This window comes from Macaca nemestrina, chromosome 2, assembly GCF_043159975.1.
Source record: "Macaca nemestrina isolate mMacNem1 chromosome 2, mMacNem.hap1, whole genome shotgun sequence".
NCBI classification, from domain to species: Eukaryota; Metazoa; Chordata; class Mammalia; order Primates; family Cercopithecidae; genus Macaca; species Macaca nemestrina.
This window is the reverse complement of record NC_092126.1, coordinates 114,076,090-114,098,794: the sequence shown is the minus strand read 5'-3', so window position 1 is coordinate 114,098,794 and position 22,705 is coordinate 114,076,090. Positions and strand designations below refer to the sequence as shown.

Sequence of the window (22,705 nt, the reverse complement as noted above, 5' to 3'; positions counted from 1 at the left end):
CAGCCAGGGCTGAGGATGGCCCCAGTGGAAAGACCAGCATGCTACAGGGCTAAAGAGGGGTAGGAGCTCACCTCCCACAGAAGTCCTTGCGCACAGCCACAAGATTAAGGTACAGTTCAGGCCGGCTCTGAAGCCAGCTGCTGACAAGCTCCGGGTGCCTTGGGTCCACTTCTAAGAAGATACTACTACATGGGGGAGAAATGGGTAGGCTCAGTAGGACAGGTCTGGGGCCTGCCCTTCTGGGCTGCTTGGGCTGGTGAGGTGAGGGTCCTGTGCTCATCTCTGCCAGGGCCTGCCCAGTACACATTAGGAGCAGTGGAGGCTGCTGGGGACAGACCTAGGAGACCCATCCCATTCATACCCAGAGTCCTTCAGGAGCCGGGGTGCCAGGGCCAGGATGTGGGTAATGATGTCCATGCCCTCCTCCCCACCGTCCAGGGCCGCAGGGTCTTCATAGCTGAAAGGGAAAGCAGTGAGAGGTGACAGCCTGAGGAAGGGGTATCTGAAATGCACGGAGGGTATGGGCAGAGCCTCCACAAATGGGGCCCTGTGGAACTTACACTCTAGACTGAAGGGCAAATCTGAGGACCCAGAGAAGGAGGGCCCCAAATGGGTGGCAGCTCCTCTTCCCTTCCTCTCATGGGCAGCACCCTGCCAGGCAGTGCCAGGCGTGCTTGCTGAATCCCACTGGCTGATGGCCTCTCCTGATGGACTGACTCATGTCAGGGCATGAATGTCTCCCCACAAGGCTGCTCCTCTTCTTGGTTTGGGAGATCTGGGGCTAGTCCTGACCACTCCTGAGAGCCCAGAAAGGGAGAGCCAACACCCCAACCCCATCCAACATGACTGCTGCCCCATCCAGGACTCCTGGGCTGCCCCTGGTTCTCAGTCCCTGTGTAAGAGCAGGATCGCCTGGTGCAAAGCTAGCCTGGGGCCAAGTTTTAGTCCCAGCTTTCCCACTGAGCCCCCATGTGACCACAGACAAGACACCTTCCCTTTCTGGGCCTCAGTATTCTATAAAATGATGTGCCCATCTACATAGCACCCCCTATGAGTCCTCCACTGTGTTTGATGCTTTCAAGTCGTCACTGAGTCCTCCCATGGCCCTGCAGAGCACTGCCTCTCTTTTTTCAGAGGCAGGAAACAGGCCCAGAGAGGTTCGGTGGCTGTTCAGTAGTCTTAAGTAGGGAGGCAGATGCTGAATCTAGGTAGGATTGTGGGCTCTCCAGTGCGTCCACGTAACACCACTGCCTGTTTCAGCACCAACTCCTCTGTCCCTCTAGATGACGTGGTCCTCGATCGAGGGCAGACTAATCCCATTAGGCCTTACCAGGCCTGGCCTCCCTGGCCCACCCTGCTTAGCACCTGCGGATCTCGGGGGCCAGCTGTTCCATGTCCTGGTGGAAGATGTAGGGAGGGTTGCTGACGACCAGGTCCACAGGGCCCCAGGGCAAGTGTGTCCAGCTCCTTTCTGTCGTCAAAGAAGAGGACACACAGTAGGGACTAACCCATTGGGAGGTAAAGGATGGTAGCTCCCCCTGCCACTATGTCCCTCTTATCACGCCACACCTTGGGCCTGCCACTGGATCTGATAAGTCAGACCTGCAAATTAGTGCCCAGGGTCCTCAGCTACAGCCTGGTGGAGGATGTGCATGCTTTAACATGGCAGCCCTTCATTTCAAGACATAGAGTGTCCTTGCCAAAAATCCTCATTACACAAGACTCCGTTCAAGTGCCACTTCCAGGGCATCCTTCCTGATTACCTAGGCAGGAAAGAGCCTTTCTCTTCTGTAGCTCCACCAGCCTTATAGCCAACATGGACTGAGAGTACACAGAGGGTGGGCCTGGCCTCATCAGCCAATTCCTGATGGCTCTGACTACTGGTTTCACCCTGTGCCGGGTGCTACACCAAGTATATCACACTCCATGGGGGGGGCACATGAGGCTCAAGGATCCCATGGGTAAGGCAATGGAGCCAGAACTGGAGTTGGAGGCCCAGAGACACTGTAAAGGCTATGGCTGAGCTGTGCAGTGCCTGGATCGCTTCTTCCCAGGCCAGGCAGGGGGAGAGGGGCACTCAAGTATTTTGGTCCTGAAGGCATTATTTTAAGCTTTTGCTTATCTGTTGTTGCTTATCAACAAGCAAGTCCTTAACTCATTAGTTATGAGGAATTCATTGACCTGACCCTTATGGGTCAGGTCAGCCTAGGAGGCAAAAGCAACTTGTCTGTCCTCAGCCAAGGCTTCGTTTGAACTGCCACACACAACCACACACACACACACATTTGTGTGTGTTCATGTGTGTGGTTGTGTGGCTTTTGGGGAAGCCCTCCCTCCATGTCCGTGGAGTGCCTCATCCACCCAGCAGCACCTGTATCTAGTCTCCCTATGTTAAGGAACATTCAGGGGAGGGTACCTGAGGTCATGTCGAGGTGGATGATCCAAATCCTGTCCTGCAACTGAAGCCTAGATAGACAGGGAGAAAGGGGTGGGCACGGGGGCAGATCCCTACCCTTCACTACAAGAATGAGGTCTTGGGCCGGGCGCGGTGGCTCAAGCCTGTAATCCCAGCACTTTGGGAGGCCGAGATGGGCGGATCACGAGGTCAGGAGATCGAGACCATCCCGGCTAAAACAGTGAAACCCCGTCTCTACTAAAAAATACAAAAAAAAAAAACTAGCCGGGCGAGGTGGCGGGCGCCTGTAGTCCCAGCTACTCGGGAGGCTGAGGTCGGAGAATGGTGTAAACCCGGGAGGCGGAGCTTGCAGTGAGCTGAGATCTGGCCACTGCACTCCAGCCTGGGCGACAGAGCGAGACTCCATCTCAAAAAAAAAAAAACAAAAAAACAAAACAAAACACAAAAGAATGAGGTCTTGTAGTCAACCTTTCTTGGACCGGCAAGATACTCACTGCCCACTACCCATTCAGAAACCCATGGGACCCATGCCAGGCTACCCCACTGCTTCCTCCTTCTTGGCAGGAGAAATCAGACATTAGTGAGTTTGAAACCTGAAAAGGAGTCAAGATCAGGCCCCAAAGTGCAACTCCCCCACCTACCTCTGAGCGTTCTCATGGGTCAGAGAGATGGCAGCTTCCCCCTTATCCACAGCAATGACTCGGCTCTGTCCCAAGAACAAACAGAGGATATGTGGAAGGCAATGCTGAGAGATGCTGGGAGATACTGGGCCTGGGAGACCCTCCTCCAACCCCCCACCAGAAGAGAAGGGAAATACCCAACAGCCTTTTCTTCTTGGCCAAAATCTAGCCAGATACATGTGGTAGGCATTAGAGTCTGTGAACCACAGTGGGCTAGGGGCAGCCCTGTCCTCCCTCATCTAGCTGCTTCCCCTCAAGTGCTCCTAGCAGAGGGATGTGGGGGAAGCACTAATGGGAGGGACAGTGAGTGTCAGTCGCAGTCTATCCAGAGTGGGTGGAGAGGCTCACCTGAGGGAGCTGGCTCAGCAGGCTGAGGGAGATGGCTCCCGATCCACAGCCTACCTCCAGAATGAGGGGGCTGCCTGGGGATCCCACAGCATAGGACCTCTGGGCCACTTCTTCCAGCACCCACTCAACCAGTTCCTGTGAAGCAGAGGGGTCTGGATCAGAGTTGGTGCCTGGGGGTGTTGGTACAGAGGCCTAAGCAGTTACCCCTGTGAACGTAGGAAGGGGAGGTAGCCAAAGCCAGACTAACCTTCATGTCAGCTGGGCCATGGCCAAGTCACCCTGCCCCTCCACGCCTCAGCTTCCCCATCTGTACAACTGAGCCCAGTTGAGGATAGCCCACCTCATGGGGATATGGTGGGGATTAAATGAGCTAATCCACACCTGTGTCATGTTAAGTGTTTAATCAACCCCAGCTAAGCCCTTTACAGACATCCTCCCATTCTTAGCATTTCTGCTGGGCACAGTGGCTCACGCCTATAATCCCAACACTTTGTGAGACCAAGGTGGGCAGATCACTTGAGTTCGGAGTTTGAGACCAGCCTGGCCAACATGGTGAAACCTCGTCTCTGCTAAAAGTGCAAAAATTTGCCGGGCATGGGCATGGTGGCGGATTTCTCTAGTCCCAGCTACTCGGGAGGCTGAGGCGGGAGAACTGCTTAAGCCCGGGAGGTAGAGGTTGCGGTGGATCAGGATCGTGCCACTATACTCCAGCCTGGGAGACAGAGCAACACTCCATCTCAAGAACTGTATCTGATAGTTCCTGGCCACTCCCTCTGGCCTGATCCTGCTCCCAGAGCTTTTCCTGTATTAATCTGTTAAATCCTCACAAGCGTCCCATGAGGAAACTGAGGCCTGGGGTCAAGGCCCCACCTGAGCCTACCTAGCCTGTGGTTCATGGTGGCCAAGAATCAGGAGCTGGTGTGACAGAGCTGAGCTTGAGAGGCCCCAGGGAGGCTCCTAAGCCAAAGGGACAGGGAATTCCCTCCTTTGGAGAAGATGGGTCATGGGGGAACATGGTCCTGACTAAGGACCTGAGGGGTGTGGCATACACAGGCATAGCTCAACAGGCATGGGTGCAGAGGGAGGTGCCTGCCCTGGCAGCAGGAGGACATTTTCAGACATTGCCACTTTGGAAACAAGAGGGTTTCAAGCCTTGCCTACCCAGCCACTGCCTGCGAGGACTATGCCTGCAAACCAACATAGGGTAGGGGTGAAGGGTGGAAGGCTCCTACCGTCCAATGGCCAAAATGTTTCCCAGAGGGTCAGAACTCCTGGGACCCCAGGTCTCAGGAAAGACTGGCTCAGGGAGCTAGGGATGGTGGGCAGCAAGTGGGTGCTTCCCTGATCTGAAAAGAGGACCACCTTTTCCATAAAGCCTTCCTCAAACCTGGGCCAGGCTCTACCATGGCTCTCCCCACCCTGAGCCTAAGGTCTAGCCTAAGGATGCGGTGTGCCTCTCCCACCAGACTCCATAACAGGAAGACCTGAGGTCCGACTTATCGCAGTGTGTCCCACACTGGCAGGGCTTGGCCCACAGACAGACTTCTTGGCTACTTTCTTTCTTTTTTTTTTTTTTTTTTGAGACAGAGTTTTGCTCTTGTTGCCCAGGCTGGAAGGCTGGAGTACAATGGCGCAATCTTGGCTCACCGCAACCTCCGCCTCCCAGTTTAAGCAATTCGCCTGTCTCAGCCTTCCCGAGTAGCTGGGATTACAGGCATGCAACACCATGCCTGGCTAATTTTGTATTTTTAGTAGAGACAGGGTTTCTCCACGTTGGTCAGGCTGGTCTCGAACTCCCAACCTCAGGTGATCCGCCCGCCTCGGACTCCCAAAGTGCTGGGATTACAGGTGTGAGCCATGGCGCCCGACCCTCTTGGCTACTTTCTAAGTGCTGGGCAAACTCTCTGTGGCACCACCCTCTGCGTCTCACACTGCCAGGTCTCCCCAACACCCCAATGCCATGAGCCTCACTCACACCCATTTTCCACATAAGTTCCCCAGTGCTGGGTTCCAAAAAGTATCTCACCCTTCCAGGCCCCCAACCCCAGCAACAATGTTCACCCACACTGAGGATGGCAAGTCCAAGCCAGGCAGAACTTGGCCAGCAGGTGCAAACCTCCCTGTTCCAAGCCTCTTCTGCATCAAACAAATGATTGCCTGTGGGTGAGGGGGTCCAGCTCCAGCAGGAGAGGGCATATATTCACTAGCTCTCACCAGCCCTGTGCTAGGCACTACCGGAGACCACTAGGGTACTTGTGGCAATCTGGGCCTGCAGGGTTGAGGGGTACAGAGTGAGCAGTGTAGGGTTGTGGCTGAGAGCCTGTGGTCTCAGTGGTGAGGCCACACGCTGAGAGGTTGGCAGGGTGACCAGGACTTGTCAGGTGTTGAGCCTCTCTTGGTTTCCTGGCCATAGACCTACTCTGGCTGGGGAATGACCCCTCAGTCAGCCACACTGGCCAGTCACCTCACAGAGATACTCAAAGACCTCAAAGACACACACCACATATGTGGATGGCCACCTTGGGGAGGGTGAGAAGCTGAGAAACTGAGCCCCTGCCACGGCTAGTGGCCTCTTGCTTGCCATAATACTCCAGAGCACAGGAGGCTCATCTTGGTTGTAGGGCCACTTGGGGCAGGGATAGACAACAGCACAAGAAGTCCAGAAACTTTCTCTTCTCCGCCCAGTGAAGAGCCTCCCTCAGCCTGACGCTGGTGGCTCTTTCAGGGAGACTAAAAGCCAAGCTGGTCACAGGCTCAAGGCACCCCCTCCAGGTGAATATGGAAAGAATCCAAGAACAGGGTGGGGCGCAGGGGCATGCAGGAAGGAGGCGAGGGGCAGGCAGCTGTTGGCTCTGCCTAGAACTGCTGCCCCAACATGGACTTCATACCCCATCAAGAGGTTGGCCCAAGGCCTCAGCAGAACCTGAGTGCCCACAAGTACCCTCTATTAGGATGGCATCCCTGGTGGAGCAGACCCAGGGAGGTGGCATTGCCTCCTTCGAGTCAATCACAGACAAAACACTGATCCTCCCACAACCTGTACAGCCTCACAGCAGGCCAGGTGAGAATGGTTCACACCCCCAGCCCTGAGTTTCCTACTGTACTCACTGCCAGGCCAGAAGCTGAACCACCTTCTCACCCCTAGGGAAAATCCAACTCACTGGTCACATGCCTCCTGCAAGTTTGCACTTCAGACTCCTCCTTCATCAGACACCATCCTCTGCACCCATTCTCACCACTCCCTGCCACAGGCCACGTCCTCTTGAGTTCTTGGTAAGGCATCCCCCGATGTGGCTTTACATTGGGGTGAACCTGGTGAGTTCTCAGAAATGTCTGCACAGTGAGGTGAGCACCTGGCCTCCCAATCGCAGCATCTCCCCTCACCCCACCCCTTGCAGTAGAGCTGCTCTCTTGGCCCAGACCAATCTAAGAATCAGGGGCCACATGGGAGCCAAAGTCCACACTTGATACTCAGAACCCTGGCACATATGGCTGGTGCCAGGTCAGCTCTGAAGGAACTCAAAGGTCACCATGCCCTGACCCTGGGCAGCCGGAGACAGCAAATGATCTCTTCGCCAGAGATCACGTGTTTTTGGGAGCCACAGGTAAGCCTCCCAAGGCCTGCAGGTGGCAGGCCACACCTTGCTCTGGGTCTCCATACTGTGTCCTAGGTCATGCCAATCCCAGATAGGGGAGCCACCACGAGAGGGATGGGGCTCTGACTTGGGAGTCAGGAAGCCCAAGTGCTGCCCTCATGCTCCCTTCCTTGACAGCCCTGTGACTTCAGCAAGGCCTCAGATTCCCTACTGTCCCTGCCCTGACACTGGGCAGTGAAGCAAGGACCTGGCCTCCCAACCAGATGACATGGAGGGGAGAGGGGTCAGAGAGTTTCTTGGCTAGGGGACAGAAGCTGGGAAAGTGAAGGAAGGGTTTGGGGCCCCTGGCCACAGCAGGGGAATGGGAATCTTTCCCAGAAATGTTTGTGTGCTTGGGTCTTTCTAGAAACATTCCTTCTCAGAACGTGCCGCCCTCTGACTTGCCCACCAGCTCTCACTCAGCTCTACTCCCTGGTCTGCACCCTCTGGCTCCCAGCTCTGCCACCTACAAAGTCAGAGGGGAGTCCAAGAAGGGCCATAGAAAGCGTCTCTTCCAGGACCAGGGTGCCTTACCAAGGGATAGCACACTTGCGCCGCACATCCCTAGTCCTAGTAATTTGAGGGACAACACGGGTGATTACCAGACCAGTCAGTAGATCAGATTCTCTGGTCTGGAGGCCTAACCCTCTCATCAACTGGGCCCAGAGAGGGCAGTAGGGCAGTGACCTGCCCGAGGTCACACAGCTGATACCAGGTCTCCAGGTGTCCGGCTGGAGCCCTCTCCACTTCCTCCATGCCTCCTGAGAAGCTGCTGGAGGACACTGTTCCCTGTGGGTTGGGTAAGCCATGGGATAGCTCCCAGAGAAACAGCGGAACAGTCTAAGTACTTGGGCAGCACTATTTGAGGCACTCTGGGACATTGCCAGACCTAGAGGCTGGGGTGGTAGCTTGGAACATGACAGTCAAGGGGACCAACAGGAATCCTGTCCTCTGGGCTCTGCCACCACAGACAGTGAGAAGATACGTGTCTAGAAAGGCAATGTCCCTGAAGTCATGGGGCCCCAGTGCCCCCTGGAGGAAGCCTGGGGTAAGACCGGTACCCTGAACTCCACCCTCATCCTGATCCTGCCTTGCCCTGGTGGCACACCTACCTCTGTTTCTGGCCGAGGAATAAACACTGGGGGCACCATCCTCAGGCTGAGCCCCTGAAAGTCCCACTCTCCAAGGATGTACTGCACCGGCATCCTGCAGAGGGGGCAGCCGGGTGGTCATCATTGACAGAGCCAGGACCAATAGGACCATGCCTGGGTTGAGAGATACCACTTGTGGCCAAGGGTATCAGGCAAGACCATGTCTCCAGGGCCTTGGGACTCCTGAGGCAAAGCCTTCCCTCCCTCCCTTCTTCTATTCACTACCCCAGCCCCACTCTTGCCACCCCTGCACCCTAACACCTCCTTAGTCCTTGGACATTCTCCTCCTCCCTGAACTTGGTGGGGATAGGGGAAGCTGGACTGCTGCTCCCCAAACACATTGTTCAGGTCTGATCCATGGGTGCTCACCTCTGCAATCGACGGCTACTCAGCTCCCGGATACACTGTAGTTGCTGAGAGGTCAAGGGCTGGGTCCAAAGTGCCGGCCTCAGGCTCTGAAACTGTCCCCACAGAGAATGTAAGTGGCTGGCTCACTGGGCCCAGGGGCCCCAACCCAGGTGTCTTATGTGGATAATGCCTGCCTAGCACTGGTCTGGAGGCCCAACGCTCTCATCATCCGGGCCCAGAGGGGGCAGCATCCTGCCCAAGGTTACACAGCTAATACCAGGCCTCCAGGTGTCTATCCCAGAACACTTAGGCAGAGATTTATTCATTCATCCAACAAACTGTTACAGTGTGTGCCAGGTGCTAAGACGTTCCTTCAGAAAAATCCCATCAGTCTCAGCTAAGAACTCTTAGTGAACAGAAAACCTGGATATCTCTTCCCAAAGTCCTCTCTCCTCCCTCTTCCTGTCCTCTTGACAACACTGAACTTAACTGTTTTGGCTCCAAGGACATGAGCCACGATGTACTCACTGGATTCCCGGGCCTCAGGGATACCTCTTTTCTCAAAGACCCTAGTCCAGTGGCTGACCAGTTCTGTGGCACTGGATAACCCAGCCAGAGGTGGTTGGGGTTGCCATGAGCTGAAGGCCCAGCCGAGGGTACTTCCCCCTCTCCCTGGGCCAGACAGGAGGGCCCACAGCATACGGCCCCAAAGCTCCATGTCTCAGGAAAAGGTTCTCCAGAGTGCTTCCAGGTTCCCAAGTCTGCCTTATGATGTCAGCTGCTGAGGTGGGTGCTGAGAGTGGCCCCTGGACCCAGCTGGGTGGAGATGGAGAGGTCACAAGTTCTGGTGCCCCAAAATGGCTCTGGTCCTCAGATATAGTTGGTTGCCACCCTGGGAGTGAAAGGAACCAGGAAAGCAGGTGAGCCTTGTATGACATCCCCCCTTCTACCAGTACATTGCCTGAGAATAGTTGTGCTCTTGCTGACACCCCCTTGACTCCATTTAGAGCCTCACCCACCTATCTGATCATTCTTGTCTTGGCCACTTATGTTTTCTTTTTTTTTTTTTTTTTTTTGAGACGGAGCCTCTCTCTGTCACCCAGGCTGGAGTGCAGTGGCCGGATCTCAGCTCACTGCAAGCTCCGCCTCCCGGGTCTACGCCATTCTCCTGCCTCAGCCTCCCGAGTAGCTGGGAATACAGGTGCCCGCCGCCTCGCCCAGTTAGTTTTTTGTATTTTTTTAGTAGAGACGGGGTTTCACCGTGTTAGCCAGGCTGGTCTCAATCTCCTGACCTCGTGATCCACCCGTCTCGGCCTCCCAAAGTGCTGGGATTACAGGCTTGAGCCACCGCGCCCGGCCTGCCACTTATGTTTTCTTCACATTTTTAGCTGGAATGGGCTCAGCCCATGGCTCAGTCTCTGCTAATAAATGGGTTGGTGGCAGGTTAGGGCACATATTTGGGGATAGGACAGATCTGTGTCTAACCTAGTGTGTGTGATCTTAAGCAAGTCATTATTTCTGAATTTCACTTTCTTAATCTGTAAGATGGGAGAAAATCACACCAAACCCATGGCAAGCAAAGCATTAGACTATGAATATCCAAGGCCTGGGAGGCAGCTCAACACACAGCAGAGACCAGATGTTACACGATCTTAACTGATGTTACAAGGGGCAGATGATTGCCTTTGATTGGGAGCTTTGAATCTGACATTTTGTGTGTACTGTCAAGGATTTATATGCTGAAAATTTCCTCCTAATTTAACCCATAATCCAGGACATTAGTGTAAACCGCCAACTAAAAAATTTACAATTTTATATTTAAAGATGTCACAAGCAAGTTTAACTGAAAGTTTAAAATCAGCGGTCCCCTTTGCTTCCAGATAAAAGTCCAAACTAGCATTTATTGAGCACCTGCTAAGTGCCACATCTTCAAATACAAGTAGGGTCCGAGAAGGGAAGCGACTTGCCCAACGTCACTTAGGTAGAAACTGTCCCAGGTAAGCTGGACACAGTGGCTCACGCCTGTGTAATTCCAGCACTTTGGGAGGCCGAAGTGGGCGGATCACGAGGTCACGAGTTCCAGACCAGCCTGGCCAGCATAGTGAAACCCCGTCTCTACTAAAGATACAATAAATTAGCCGGGCACGGTGGCGGGCGCCTGCAGTCCCAGCTACTCGGGAGGCTGAGGCAGGAGAATTGTTTGAACCCAGCAGGCAGAGGTTGCAGCGAGCCGAGGTCACGCCACTGCACTCCAGCCTGGGTGCCAGAGAGAGACTCCGTCTCCAAAAAAAAAAAAAAAAAAAAAAAAAAGGGAGAGAGAGAGAGAAAAAGAAACTGTCCCAGGCAAGACACGAACCCGAGAGTCCACCAGACTCCAGAAGCAGCTCTGTGCACCAGTACGCCGTCCCAGGAACCAAGGCCCGAAGTCAGAGGTGTAAATTCCCTCACAGCTATGCACTGCATTGTTAACGACCCAGACGGGGTCCCCTCCCTCCAACCCTGTTTCTCCATCTGCACTATGGAGAATGGGACCGGCCAGGTCTCCAGGCGGTTGCAGTCGAAACATCCCCTTCCGATCCCCACCTCCCGTGCATACCTGCCTGAGAGGCTCCCCACCCTCCCACCAGCCGGAGAAGCTGCCCCGTACTGGACGCCAGGACGTGCGTGGCCCGTCGCTCGCTCCCTTGGATGCCCCGCTTCCGGGGTTGGCGCATTTAAGAAAAGGCTCGGGCGGACGCCGTAGCCCAGCTTCAGGGTTCCCATCGCCTGTGGGTTCCTCCCAGGAGACCCCTGCGGATGGGTGGGGAGGGTGTGAATTCCACGCCCTCTACGCCCGCAGGCCTACATGCAGGAAAGTGCGGGGGATGTGTGTGGGGTTGACCCCTGGAGACCCGGACCTGCTGGTCTTCCTTAAAATCACATCAGGGATTTGGCTCCAGCCCAACGGGATTGCTCCGAGCTGGCTTTTAGGAACCGAGCCTGGTAGGTGTGTGGGCAGAGCCCAGTAGCCTGCCGGAACGGAGGCGTGTCACCAACGGGCCTGTGTGTTCGGGCGGGGACCAGATGTCCGGGGGCGTGGTCTATCTTAGCCGGGTGGAGCTGTGCGAAGGCGGGTTCCAGTGTTGAAGACAGGTCCAACTTTGGGGTCCAGTCCCAGTGTCGTGACCCTACCTAGGTCAGTGGCCGAGCCCACCAGGGGGCCGGCTGAGTGGCAGCCAGACCCCAGGGGCCACTCTTTTCCTGGTGCGAATCCTGACTCTATTTGGCAACTCATCAAGAGACTTTGTCCAGGTGTTGGGACCCCTCTGGACCTCAGTTGCGCCTTCTATAAAATACACGGCAGCGTCTCGCAAAGTGTGTCTTGTCAACATCCCCCCACCAGAATGTACTGTTAACTACCTTTTTTTTTTTTTTTTTTTTTTTGAGACGGAGTTTTGCTCTTGTTGCCCAGGGTGAAGTACAATGGCGCGATCTCTGCTCACTGCAACCTCGGACTCCAGGTTCAAGCGATTCTCCAGCCTTAGTCTCCCAATTAGCTGGGATTACAGGCGTGAGCCAACACGACCGGCTAATTCTGTATTTTTAATAGAGACGGGGTTTCACCATGTTGGTCAAGCTGGTCTCGAACTCCTGACCTTAGGTGATCCATTGCCTCGGCCTCTCAAAGTGCTGGGATTACAGGCGTGAGCCACCACGCCAGGCCTTAAACTATTAAACATGCCGTTTCCCTGGATCCTTCCCAGACCGGGAGACACAGGAGCGTTCGCATTTGTACCAGGCTACCCTGTGACCCCCATAAACTCCTTTGAAAACCGGCGGATTAGGAGTATCTGAGGGCTCCGGAGTATCTGAGGGCTCCTTCCCTGAGCTGATCATGCTGTGGATGGAAGCTATTGTAAGGGTATATGTAGACTTGCCTGGGTCGGGGTGCCCAATAATAAATCCGCCCCACTCTCAACTTCTCTGGACGCAGATTTCCCATTTCTAGCCCGGGGTTGGAGTCATTTGCCAAGAACCCTCACACCAGAGGACCCATCTGAGTAGAAAGCCAAGGTTCACGAAGGGAAAAGTAGTTTCTTCAAGGTCACAAAGTCAGCCAGAGTTCAGTGCAGGCCCAAGGACTCCCAGTCCACTGCTCTCCCCAAGTCTCCTCTGTACATCCGCGTTTTGGGGGCGTGAGTCTGCCCTGGCACGGGTAGCTGGCAGGGGTCCCGAGGTCTGGCCTGGGAAGGACCTAGCCACGTACGGTCCCCAACCCAACTTCAGCGCAGGCCACGCAGTCAGGGCTACTCTCTAAAAACTGCAACCAGGCTCCAGGCTCCAGGCTCCAGGCTCCCTCTAGGGGTGGAGCCAGACCCGAGCGACAAGCGAACAGTCCAATTCTGGGCGGGCTCTAGGCCCGACAGCCAATCGGGGACCGGGGGCGCGGAGCGCGCAGGGAGGCAAGGCGCTGTAGCTTCGGGGATCCCCCGAGGCTGCCCGCCCGGCCCCACCCCCGCCGTGGGTCCCGGCCCTACCCACACTGGCTCACCCACCCTGGCTCAGGCCGGCAGAGCCAGCGCTCGCAGCTGAGGCCGGTGCGCAGTAGCGGGCCTGGCCAGCGGCTCGGAGCTTGCAGGGAGGGTGGACCTCTGGTCGGACCCGCCGCCCCACGCCGGGCCTGGGGGTTCCCCCCGCCCCGGCCTCCTGCCAGTCACTACCACCCCTAGCCTCTCCAACTGAGCTCGGCGCCGGGAGAGGATTAAGTAAGTGCTGAGGTCGCTGCTCCTGTGCCAGAAGGGAGGCATCACAGGGTCGCGGAGGCGGGCATGGGGATTGGGGCAGGGAGGACTGAGAGACCTGGTGGAGAACGGCATGCGGGTTCTCAAAGGTCGCGGTGCCGACCCCTTTCGCCCCGGTTTCCTTCCCTTACCCTTTGGACCCTGAGGCACTTTCCAGGTGAAAGTGGTCAGTAGGGCCCCTTCTCTCCTTTGGGAGGCGATGTAAACAGAGCCCCAGAGTTAAGGGTTTGGCCCAAGGTCACGCCCGGGATCAGTTGCAAAACCAATAAAAGAACCCGGGACTTCCTATGTGCCCAGCCTAGCTGGAGGGAGAAGGCAAAGAGGGATGAGCCTTTCTACCCCATAGCCCTCTGCCAGCCTTGCCCCTTCCTCAGGGGCCACCAGAGGTGTGTACACACCTCACACACAAACATGCATCTGCACAGGGAGGCACCCCCACTAATGCCCATGAACCAGCACAGAAAGGGACGTGTGTACCCATGAGCTAGGTATCCTTCCTCTCCCTAGGCCGCCCCCTCTGCAGCTTGGCTGGGACCTCTTCCCACCCCACCTTAACCAGGGCCCTCTGCACTGGGCAAATCTCTCACCTTCTGCTTCCAGAGGAGGAGGGTAAACGAAGAGAAGGCGCCCAAACTGGGAGCTCCATTCCTTCCTCGCCTTTCTTCTTGACCCTAGCAGCCCCTCTATTGTTTGTGGGTGGGAAGGGCAGTCCAATGTCCCCGAGAGCCTGCAGAGAAGCCCGGCCAAAGAACCAGAGCCTCTATCTCCTTCTTGTCTTCTGGTCTTTCCACATCAGCCTCCACCCACACTCCAAGCATAGTCTGGACCACACAGTGGACTGGGTCCAGGGGCTCCCATGTCTCCCCTTTGTGACTGGGTTGGCCATGGGGAGAAAATCTAACATGTAGTGGATTCTTACTGTGGATGGGGGTTGTGCTGAACTAAGTCTTTCTTTGAGACCTGTTTGTTCTGCCATTTCTGTAACCCCATGACCCTGTAGACTCAGGAAAACAGAGACACAGAGAGGTGGAGTGACTTTCCAGGGATCACTAGTTAAGCAGCTGAGCTAGGTTTCAAAGACAGGCTTGTCTGACTCTTGGGCAAGTGTTTCCCTCCAGGAAAGGAAAAAGCTGTGGTATTTTTTCCGCAAGCAGGATGAGGGATGTGGGAGGCAGGGAATGAGGCGGTGGATGTGGGGTGGTGGGGGATATGGGGACGCAGGTTGTGGGGAGTTTTTGATCAGGGGAGGGAGACCTTTTCTTTCAAACATCCCTGCTGTCTTTCATATCTTCCAGGTTTGATCACTATGATCATCTTATCCACAGAGGATGCAGGGCTTCATTTTTGTTCCTAAAAACAGGGGTACCATAGATATGTAAATATGTGTCCTAATGCCTCCTGAACTTGCCCTCATCCTTGCCCTCAAACCTTTACCTCACCAATGCTTTCAGAACCTAGAGAGACTTCATCTCACTACGAGTCCCTGTCCTTAGCCTTATGTTTCTTATTCTTTCCTTTCTAGCACCCAGGAAGGCAGGGGGCTCCCTTTATCCAAGGAGGTGACTGTGCAGGTGGCCACCACAGGTGGCAAGAACCACAGGCTGGGGCACTCCGGAGTCAGGAGTGAGTGGGCAGGTTGACTGGCCTCAGGCAGCCTCTCAGCCAGGGCCCTCTCCGCGTCAGCATGAACTCCAGGACCGCATCTGCTAGGGGCTGGTTCAGCAGCCGCCCACCCACCTCTGAGTCTGACCTGGAACCTGCCACAGATGGGCCAGCCTCCGAGACCACTACCCTCAGCCCAGAGGCCACCACCTTTAATGACACCAGAATCCCTGATGCGGCTGGTGGCACGGCCGGCGTGGGTACCATGCTTCTGTCCTTTGGGATCATCACGGTGATAGGCCTGGCTGTGGCCATGGTGAGAGCTGGGGTAGGCTGGGGGAGGATAATCAGTGTTTAGATTTATAGAGAACCTGTTCAATCAGAAGACAATCTGGTTGTTGTTGTTGTTGTTTTTGAGACAGAGTCTTGCTCCGTCATCCAGGCTGGAGTGCAATGGCTCGATCTTGGCTCACTGCAACCTCTACCTCCTGGGCTTAAGCGAGTCTGCTGCCTCAGCCTCCCAAGTAGCTGGGATTACAGGTGTGAGCTGCCATGCCTGGCTAATTTTTTGTACTTTTAGTAGAGATGGGGTTTCGTTATGTTGGTCAGGCTGGTCTTGAACTCCTGGCCTCAAGTGATCTGCCCCCGTCAGCCTCCCAAAGTGCTGGGATTACAGGCATGAGCCTCTTCGCCCAGCCAACAATCTATTAATGAGAGTGTGGTCCTCCTCTCTGACAGAGATTTGTCCATTGGGGCCCAGAGACCAGAGACCAGAGACCAGAGAGGCAATGCTTCCAATTGGAAGAAACAGAAAAGGTTCTCGGGAATTACATGGTATCTTGAGCTGGGTGGTGAAGGCCACATAGTAGTCAGGGAGTTCCAAGTGGAGGGTCCTGATGGGCAAAAGTTTGGAGGCAGACAGGAGGTTCTGTGAGCAGCCAGCAGGACAGTTAGGGCAGTGGGTATGGGGTTGCAATAGGAGAAGAGGCTTAAAGGTGGTTGATGTGGACTGTGGGCAGCAGAGTCTGGGTGAGCTGATCTGCGCCTGGGAGGCTGTTGGCAGTGAACATTCATTTATTCACTTTACTGAGTGTACCTGCCCTGGACCAGGCCTTTGGGACCCAATAGAGGCTAGGAAGACAAGGTCCTGCCCTGTGGTTCTTACAGGAAGCGGGAAACATAAAAACCAAGGGTTCCAAGGGAAGCCTGCAGGGACTGACTTGGGGACTCAAGCAGGAAAGCAGGAGCTTTCCAGGCTGGGTGGTTAGGGACAGCTGAGAAGCAAAATTAGAGTTGAGATCTCAAAGTGCAAGCCTGGCCTCCGTGTCATGAGAAGGGGTGGAGGTGGTAGCCATCAGGAAGGAAGGGGGCTGGGGAGAGGGCTGCAGGTATCATCCAGTAGTGAGTGTGACGCCTCTTGATCTGGTGTCAGTCCCTAAGGATATGGACTGTCCCCCTAAGATGATACATGGACACTCAGAATGTCACTGAGGGACCACTGGAGACCGTGCAGGCTGAGACTAGGGAGGATGGGGTGCCCCTGAAGTTCCCCAGTGTGCCTGGCAATGGTAGGATTCTGCTCACTGCCCCTTGCAGGCTCCGATGGCTGGCCTTGGGCTCAGGAGCATGTTGCTCTGACAAGTAGGGCTGTGGATGGTCCATCATGGCCTGGTTGGAGCTGCTGTTAAACCAGGGTTGCCATATGGGCCCCACAGGCTCCAGATTGCTGCCAGGGAGCAACTGCCAGCCAGCAAGCAGGCCCAGGGTGCAGCATAGGCAGAATGAGGCCAGGGCCTGAGAGGTCTCCTGGGTGGGGGTAAGGCAGGATGCCAGTGTTTTCCCTTGGCACCCATGCAGTGGGTAAGCAGATGGAGGCACCCTTAAGGGCAAAATGGGGCCTAGAAACTGCCCTCTTTACTCTCAGTGAAAGGTTTTGTCCTTGGAACTTGAGAACGCTTTCTTACTCTTTGTTCTAGAGGAACATTCAGAAGGCCTGGGTGGATGGCCCGCTTGCCAAAATCAGAGAGGTAGGAAGCTCATAGGACAAAGGCAGCGGAGGGCAGAAGATAGCTCCTGGGGACTGCAGACAGGCCCAGAGGTGCTCACTAAGTGCTGCTTCCTCTCCCCGATGCCAGCCTCAAGGAGGGCTGTGGGTACAAGGAGGAGCAAATCTGCACCAGGCTTTCTGCCTTACCCAGGAGGAAAAAGTGCTTGGCACGGGCAGACCAGGATCAGTGGTGGGGGACGTTCCTGGAGGAGGCAGGGCTGCACCTGCTGGACAGTGAAGGGTAGAGAAGATTTGGAAAGGAAGGTGTGGGGGTGGGTGTTAGCTGAGGAACAGGGGAAAAGGCATGGAAATTGAGTAAAAGTTCTGGCCTTTTCTGTAGATCCTTCTGAATCCCAGGGTCTCAGGGGAGGGAGGAGGGCTTGGGGCAAGGGCTGAGAGGTGGGGACCGCAGAGGCTGGGGCTGGGGCTGGATCCACTTGCTCATGGTGGCAGGGGCTGGGCCAGAAGATCCCAGAGTTCCTGTCACAGCCTACCCACAGGAGAGCAAGGGAGCACCCCTACGTGGGACCCTGGACAGGAAGGGAGAATGAGGATCGATACCCCAGTTTCTTTTTAGGTTTTGGGGGTCCTGCAGGAGGAGCTCTGGGCCAGGCTGGAAACCAAACCAGATTCAAGCTGTGAATGGGCCACAAAGAATGTGGGAGGATTTGGAGCAAACCACAGGGCTGTGCTTTCCCCCAGGCAGAGGTAGTCATGCTCCTGGTAGTCAGAAACTGCCAGTTTAGGGAAGAGCAGGATGATGGCAGAAGTCCCTGGATTCCCTACCCAAGGTGGTCCCACAAGTGTTACCTGCTTCCTTCCTCTCCTCAGTGCATTGTACAGGGTTTCTTGCTCTGACCTAGAAGTCCTAGATGTTTTCTCAGGCTGCCTAGGCCCTCATCTTTAAGGTTGTACATTGAGGGACCGGACCTCAGGGATTCCTCTTGCATCAGAGCTTTGGGGGATTGACCTGGGCTGATGCGAGGGGCTGCGGTCCCCCACCCCTACCTTAGTCCACTGGGAGCCGTCAGCCTCCCATAGGAACTCCAGAGACCACCAGCTCAGGGCCTTGCCTAGAGCCACTGCTCTACACACTACAGAGTCTGGCCACTGCCTGTCCCTGGTTCTTTTTGTTGTTGTTATAGAGATGGGGTGCCAGTATGTTGCCCAGGCTGGACTCGAACTTCTGGGCTCAAGAGATCCTCCTGCCTCAGACTCTTGAGTAACTGGGACTACAGGCATGCACCACCTTACCTGGTCCCTTTACTTTTTCCCTGCATGTGGCTTTGAGCCTGGGAAGAGTCGAGCGGAGGGTACGTGCTGAAGTCTTCCCTTTCCTCTTCAGTCCTGGGGAGCCACAGGTGGGTGCTGAGTGGCTGGAGCTACAGTTAGTATTGGCAGCTCAGCCAATAGGTGGGGCCCACCAGTCCCCAGGCTGGGCCTAACTGTGTGGGCTCCCAGGCTGGAGGGAGCCTCTGAGTCTCCAAACTCAGCCTGGGCACTGTCTGCAGCTACAATGTCAAAAGGAGGCATGGGGCAGGCGCAGGGGCTCACGCCTGCAATCCCAGCACTGTGGGAGGCCAAGGCGGGCTGATCACGAGGTCAGGAGTTCAAGACCAGCCTGGCCAACATGGTGAAACCCCATCTCTACTAAAATTACAAAAATTAGCTGGGTGTGGTGGTGCACACCCTCCCAACTACTTGGGAGGCTGAGGCAGGAGAATCACTTGAACCCAGGAGTGGAGGTTGCAGTGAGCCAAGATTGTGCCACTGCACTCCAGCCTGGGTGACAGAGTGAGACTCTGTCTCAAAAAAAAAAAAAAAAAAAAAAAAGGGAGGCATGAAGGTGAACGGGGGTGGTGTATGTCTCATTAGGATGGGGACCCACGGGTCTCTTGTTCGTCAGCCTCAGCATGTCCCCATCCAGAAGGGCTGCTGGGTTCCTCAGGGCCTCCTCTCCTTGCCATTTGATGCTGCTCCTTCTCTTGCAGGTTTTGTACATCAGGAAGAAGAAGAGGTAATTCCCCACCCCAACCAAAATCCCAACCAAATCTCGAGCCCATGGGCAGTGCTGGGCTGGGCTCTGAAGGAAGTAGGTGAAAAGCTGATCAGGGAGTCAAGGCCTCTTCTGCCCATTCACAGTTGGGGGTGACCACTTTCCTTTGGGGAGGGTTGAGGGCCCCCCTCCCACAAGGATCTCACACACGGGGCAGGCAGGTGTGAGGATTCTAGATAACTGGGTATAACCCTGGGATTGGGGATGGGCAGGGAGGGGGAAGGCTGGGATTACTCCCACCCAACTGCCCACTACCCTTGCCCTGCTGCTCTGAGCTGACTGCTACTGGCTCCCCAACCCCACCTGAGACTCAGACGCTGTGGGTTACAGCAAGGCCCTAACCTAGGTGATCCCTGTAGGGCCCATGGATAACAGCTACTTGGCCTATGGCCTTACCCTGGAGTGGATAACTGCTGCCTCCCTGGCTACCCATTTAAGGGATTGAGCTGGTATTATAGGTACAAAAATGTCTGTCATTTGTTCTCATTTCAAGGAAAATCTTAAGGCCCTAAGCATGGTTGTGTGCTATGGCTCAGCTTGTCAGCAGGCAAGGCCTGGAGGGCTGCTGGGAGGGGAAGGGCCTGCCCTGTCCCCAGCAGCCTTTGCCCCCATCTCCAGGCTGGAGAAGCTACGCCACCAGCTCATGCCCATGTACAACTTCGACCCCATGGAGGAACAAGATGAGTTGGAGCAGGAGCTGCTGGAACATGGGCGGGACGCCGCCTCTGTGCAGGCTGCCACTTCTGTGCAGGCCATGCAGGGCAAGGTGGGCACTGACCAGGCTCCCCACCCCGCCTGCAGCGTCCTTTGTCCTCCACCCTCACCCTCCTCCTTTCTCATGCAGCTTTCTAGCACCTGCCTTCTGGTCAGATAGCAGGTATTGGGTACATGGCTTTTGCCAGATTTGTTCAGAAAGTGGTCAGATTGCTCTGGGGCCACACACAAACTCACAGCACAAGGCCAGGCCGAGGCAGTCCTGGGATCCAGCCTGGCTCTGCCCCATAGCCTGCTGATCTTGGGAGACCCACTGGCATCTCCGAGCCTCAGTGTTCTCATCCACAAGTGAAAATCCTAATTCTTGCTCCGTGTGCCCCCACATACTGGTTAGGAAAGTAGGAAAGGACTAATGGGGGAGATTGTTGGTGGCTAGGACCCCAGATTCCTCTGCTTCCTGAGAGTCCATGGCCCTGAGTGGGTTGTGGATGGGGTCAGACTCTTGGGCAGCAGTACCTTTTAGGCTGGTGGATTCCCAGTAGCTGACAGACCCAGGCATGTGAAGACCCCAGCCAAACTTGCCTCCTGTGTCCAAAGGGATAGGTACCTGTGTGGCCATCCTGCTGTAGCCACTGGGCTGCCTGACCACTTGCTACCATTCCCCCAAATCCCCCCGGGCCAGAGCACCATCAGCAGGCCTGACCTGCCCCTGACTCATCCAGCCTCTTTGCGTCTTCTTGGGCTCAGAAAGAATCCAGGCTGGGAGTCTGAAGACCCTTTGGTTTTGCCAAAGGTTCTGCATCACCTGGGTCAGGATATATTGCCCCCTTGGGATATTCAGGAACTCGCGCTGAGAACCTTGGTCCACCCAGCCGCTGGGACTGCTGGCCACTTGACGCTTGTTTCCCATGTTCCTCCCTGTCCCAGGCCCTGTGCTAGGGCTTGGGGGTACAGAGTCCTGCCCTCTGATCCCCCGGTGGGAAAAGGCGATGCATGCGTAATTAAATCAACACAGTAAGTGCCTCCAAGGTGACAGGGCAAGCTAGGGAGGAGTCATCTGAGCAAGTAGTATTTCTAGGCTGAGCTTACAGGGAGGGCATTCCAGGCAGAAGCCATTGCTGGTGCCAAGCATAAGCAGGCACCAGGAAGTGAGGGTGGAGGTGACCAGGCCAGTGAATGCATGGCCTTGCCCATGGTCTCTGATGCCTCTGCCTGTCTTCCTGCAGACTACTCTGCCCTCCCAGGGCCCACTGCAGAGGCCCAGCCGGCTGGTGTTTACCGATGTGGCCAATGCCATCCATGCGTGAGTGGCCTGGGACAAGCCTGAACTTCTGATAGAGACCCGCCATGGTGCCCACAGAGCTCCCCACTCCCTGATTGTCAAGACCTACTCTGAGGACCTGCCCTGCCAAGACACGAGAGGCCCTGCCAGGCCCCAGCTGTTCTCCAGACCCACCTGCTGACTCTAGGCTCTAAGAGAGGGCCCTGGCTGGGCTGGACTTCTGACCACTGACTTCTCCTGACCTGGGGGCCCTGGCACAAAGGGCATCCCTCATGCTGAGAAGGTCAAGAGCCTCTGCTGGCTTCCTCATCCCCTGTCCAGATCGCTCACATTAGGGTCTGCCCTGCTAACCTGGAGGAAATCGGGGGAGATACGGAGTGGGAGCGATTGGGGGAGGAAAGGGGAGGTTTCCCTCTGTTAGGGAAAGACCTGTTTTTTTGGAATCTGGAGCCTCCTCTGGGGTGGGTAGAGGAAACCACCCAAGTTATAGGGACAGGGTAGGGCAGCACCTGTTATGGGCCCTGAGAAGCCCAGAGATGGAGCTGAAACTGCCCAGTATGCAAGGATGCCAGGAGAAGGACAGTTTATACCCAGGGCCCATCCATACTACAGAGGGTCCAGGGGGTCTCCCAGCCACCCATCCTTGGCAACCAGATGTTACTGGGGCCAAGCTAGGATGGGAGCTGAGGGGGAAGGAAGTAGGGGAACAGAAGTGGAAGGATGCAGCCCCCCAGACCTGCCGAGAGGCCTCATGCATGTGCATGAGTGTGCCCATGGGCAGACGTGCCTGTCCCAGCACAGAGGGCAGGATGAGATTGTCCACATTGGCCCCACCCTCCAAGTCGACCTGTACCCCATGGTATGTAGCAGAGCATCAGGGTAGGCTATCTTCTCTGCCTTCAGTCTTCAGGGACTGCTGGGAAGAGGGAAGCATGCACGGCAGGGTTTCTCTCTCCACTGCATTGCTTCACTGGGCTCACCTGCTTCTGAAAACGGCTCCCTGTCTTGGGCTCTACTGAGGATCTGGGGTTGGGAGAGGCTGTTGGTCTGAAGGCAGTAATCACAGGCTGCAGGCTAGAGGGGGCAGTTATGACTGCCTGAAATTGAGTGAGGGATTGCACCTCAGAAAAAGATCTAAAAAACCTAGTCTATGAATTTCCCACCTCCATCCCATCTATGGGAAGAGCCATTCAGTGTTTAGAGAGTGGGGAGATGGGTCCCTGCACTTGGCCTCTCCATAAGCCTTGGAGGGTCAGGGCTGATGCCAGGGGTCCTGGCAAGGCATTGGGCAGAGACAGACCCCAAGAGCGGAGCATCTTTTTACGCTGGACATACGTATACACACAAGCGTGCACAGAGGCATGTCCCGTGCCCAGCTTCTCCACCATCACTGTCCGCCGCTGGTTGGAGGGGCTGCAGGGGTAGTGTGTGCAGATCTTCCATTGGGCAAATGCCACGTGTCAGGAGGGAAGGGCCTAGGAAGCTCCCATGAAGAAGGTTCTGGATTTATTCCCTCCTCTAAATGCTATAAATATGTTAGCACTTGAGCCGACTGGAGGCTGCCAGGAATTCAGGATGCATACAGCTGTAATTTAACCCAGAGCAGCTCCATGTGAGAGCATTAAAGATGTAATGAAGATGTTTA

At 55.6% G+C, this 22,705-nt stretch overlaps 2 protein-coding genes across 9 annotated transcripts in view; one reads left to right on the top strand and one right to left on the bottom strand.

Moving 5' to 3' along the window:
- LOC105480495 (HemK methyltransferase 1, mitochondrial release factors N(5)-glutamine) overlaps window positions 1–11,529 on the bottom strand; it is a 23,930-nt gene extending 12,401 nt beyond the window's left edge. Inside the window, exons 1-10 of one of the 6 annotated variants that reach the window (XM_011739468.2) lie at window positions 11,476–11,529; window positions 9,069–9,470; window positions 8,600–8,691; window positions 8,192–8,285; window positions 3,445–3,579; window positions 3,058–3,122; window positions 2,417–2,466; window positions 1,366–1,471; window positions 362–457; window positions 72–185 (exon numbers count right to left, since the gene is read on the bottom strand). In XM_011739468.2, the coding sequence (XP_011737770.1) occupies window positions 72–185; window positions 362–457; window positions 1,366–1,471; window positions 2,417–2,466; window positions 3,058–3,122; window positions 3,445–3,579; window positions 8,192–8,285; window positions 8,600–8,691; window positions 9,069–9,296 (980 nt within the window). In that variant the 5' untranslated portion in view covers window positions 9,297–9,470; window positions 11,476–11,529. Of the gene's footprint in view, window positions 1–71; window positions 186–361; window positions 458–1,365; window positions 1,472–2,416; window positions 2,467–3,057; window positions 3,123–3,444; window positions 3,580–8,191; window positions 8,345–8,599; window positions 8,692–9,068; window positions 9,471–10,934; window positions 11,150–11,174; window positions 11,292–11,475 lie in introns of those variants that run through there. The other 5 variants (XM_011739467.2, XM_024792344.2, XM_071091773.1 and 2 more) reach the window with 5 other exon arrangements.
- On the top strand, window positions 9,373–22,705 carry LOC105480496 (uncharacterized protein C3orf18). 3 transcript variants are annotated; one of them, XM_011739472.3, is made up of 5 exons: window positions 9,373–9,498; window positions 14,882–15,277; window positions 19,000–19,025; window positions 19,683–19,830; window positions 21,005–22,705. In XM_011739472.3, the coding sequence occupies exons 2-5, from the start codon at window positions 15,044–15,046 to the stop codon at window positions 21,083–21,085; spliced, it is 489 nt and encodes a 162-aa protein (XP_011737774.1). In that variant the 5' UTR covers window positions 9,373–9,498; window positions 14,882–15,043; the 3' UTR covers window positions 21,086–22,705. The 3 variants fall into 3 exon arrangements, with proteins under 3 accessions (XP_011737774.1, XP_011737773.1, XP_024648113.1); XM_011739471.2 differs by lacking the exon at window positions 9,373–9,498 and adding an exon at window positions 13,027–13,323; XM_024792345.2 differs by lacking the exon at window positions 9,373–9,498 and having other exon boundaries at window positions 14,589–15,277.